This window comes from Monoraphidium neglectum (genome assembly GCF_000611645.1).
Source record: "Monoraphidium neglectum strain SAG 48.87 unplaced genomic scaffold scaffold03363, whole genome shotgun sequence".
Taxonomy (NCBI): Eukaryota; Viridiplantae; Chlorophyta; class Chlorophyceae; order Sphaeropleales; family Selenastraceae; genus Monoraphidium; species Monoraphidium neglectum.
The window spans coordinates 1-854 of record NW_014010265.1 but is presented as its reverse complement, the minus strand read 5'-3'; the positions used below and the strand labels follow the sequence as shown (position 1 = coordinate 854).

The window sequence follows — 854 nt, the reverse complement described above, 5'->3', positions numbered from 1 at the left end:
CCCCCGCCGCAGCCGCCGCTGCGGTGACGGCGCCGGGCCCGGCCTGCTCGGCGCGCGCCACGTCCGCCTTGGCGCGCGCCTCCCCCTCCCTCGCCTCCTTGGCGGCCCGCGCCGCCTCTGCCTCCTCCTCCTCGTGCCGAGCGAACTCAAACGCGCAGAACGTCGGCCGCGCCGCCGCCTCCCGCACCTGCTCCGTGTTCCAGTGCACAAAGTAGCGGCCGTCCGGCGACTTGAGCACTCCCACCGCGTCGCCCACCCCGAGCCTGTGCGTCTTTATGAGCTCCCCGACGCCTCCCTCCAGCACAAAGACGGGCTTGGGGTTGGCGCCGTTGGCCCACGCCTTGATGCACAGCGGCCACTCGCGGCCGGCGGCGTCGAGCGCGGAAAACTGCAGCGACCGCCCCTGCCCGTGCGCGCCCGCGCCGCCGCCGCTGCCGCCGCCGCCGCCGCCGCCTGCACCCGGGAGTGTGAGCTCTGACAGGTTTGCCTCTATGGCGATACGCGGCAATATGACGCGCTTGGAGGAGGCGTCGCTCTTAGTCAGCACCTTGGCGACCAGCACGGCCTTGAACGCGCGCTGCGCCTCTGCGAGCGCCGCCGCGCCGCCGCTGCTTCCGCCGCCGCCGTCGTTTTTCCGCCCGCCTTCCCGCCCCGCAGGCGAGCGTGTGGCGCCGGCGCGGGCGGCGGCGGGGCCGCCGCTGGCCGCGGGGCTGGGCAGGAAGAGGGGCAGCTCTACGAGGTCGTTGGGGCCGCCCGGTGACATCACCTCGTCGTCATCGACGCGCCGCCGCTTGTTGGGCATGGGCATGGTGTCCGCCGAGTCCGCGCCGCCGCCGCCGCCGCCGGCCCCGGCC

General features: G+C 75.5%; 1 protein-coding gene across 1 annotated transcript in view; it reads right to left on the bottom strand.

Moving 5' to 3' along the window:
• Window positions 1–808, bottom strand: part of MNEG_12664 (hypothetical protein) — a gene marked incomplete at both ends in the record, with an annotated part of 2,313 nt that extends 1,505 nt beyond the window's left edge. Inside the window, one exon of the mRNA XM_014038863.1 lies at window positions 29–808. Coding sequence (XP_013894317.1) covers window positions 29–808 — 780 coding nt within the window. The remainder of the gene's footprint in view (window positions 1–28) is intronic.
• Window positions 809–854: the final 46 nt, after the last annotated feature.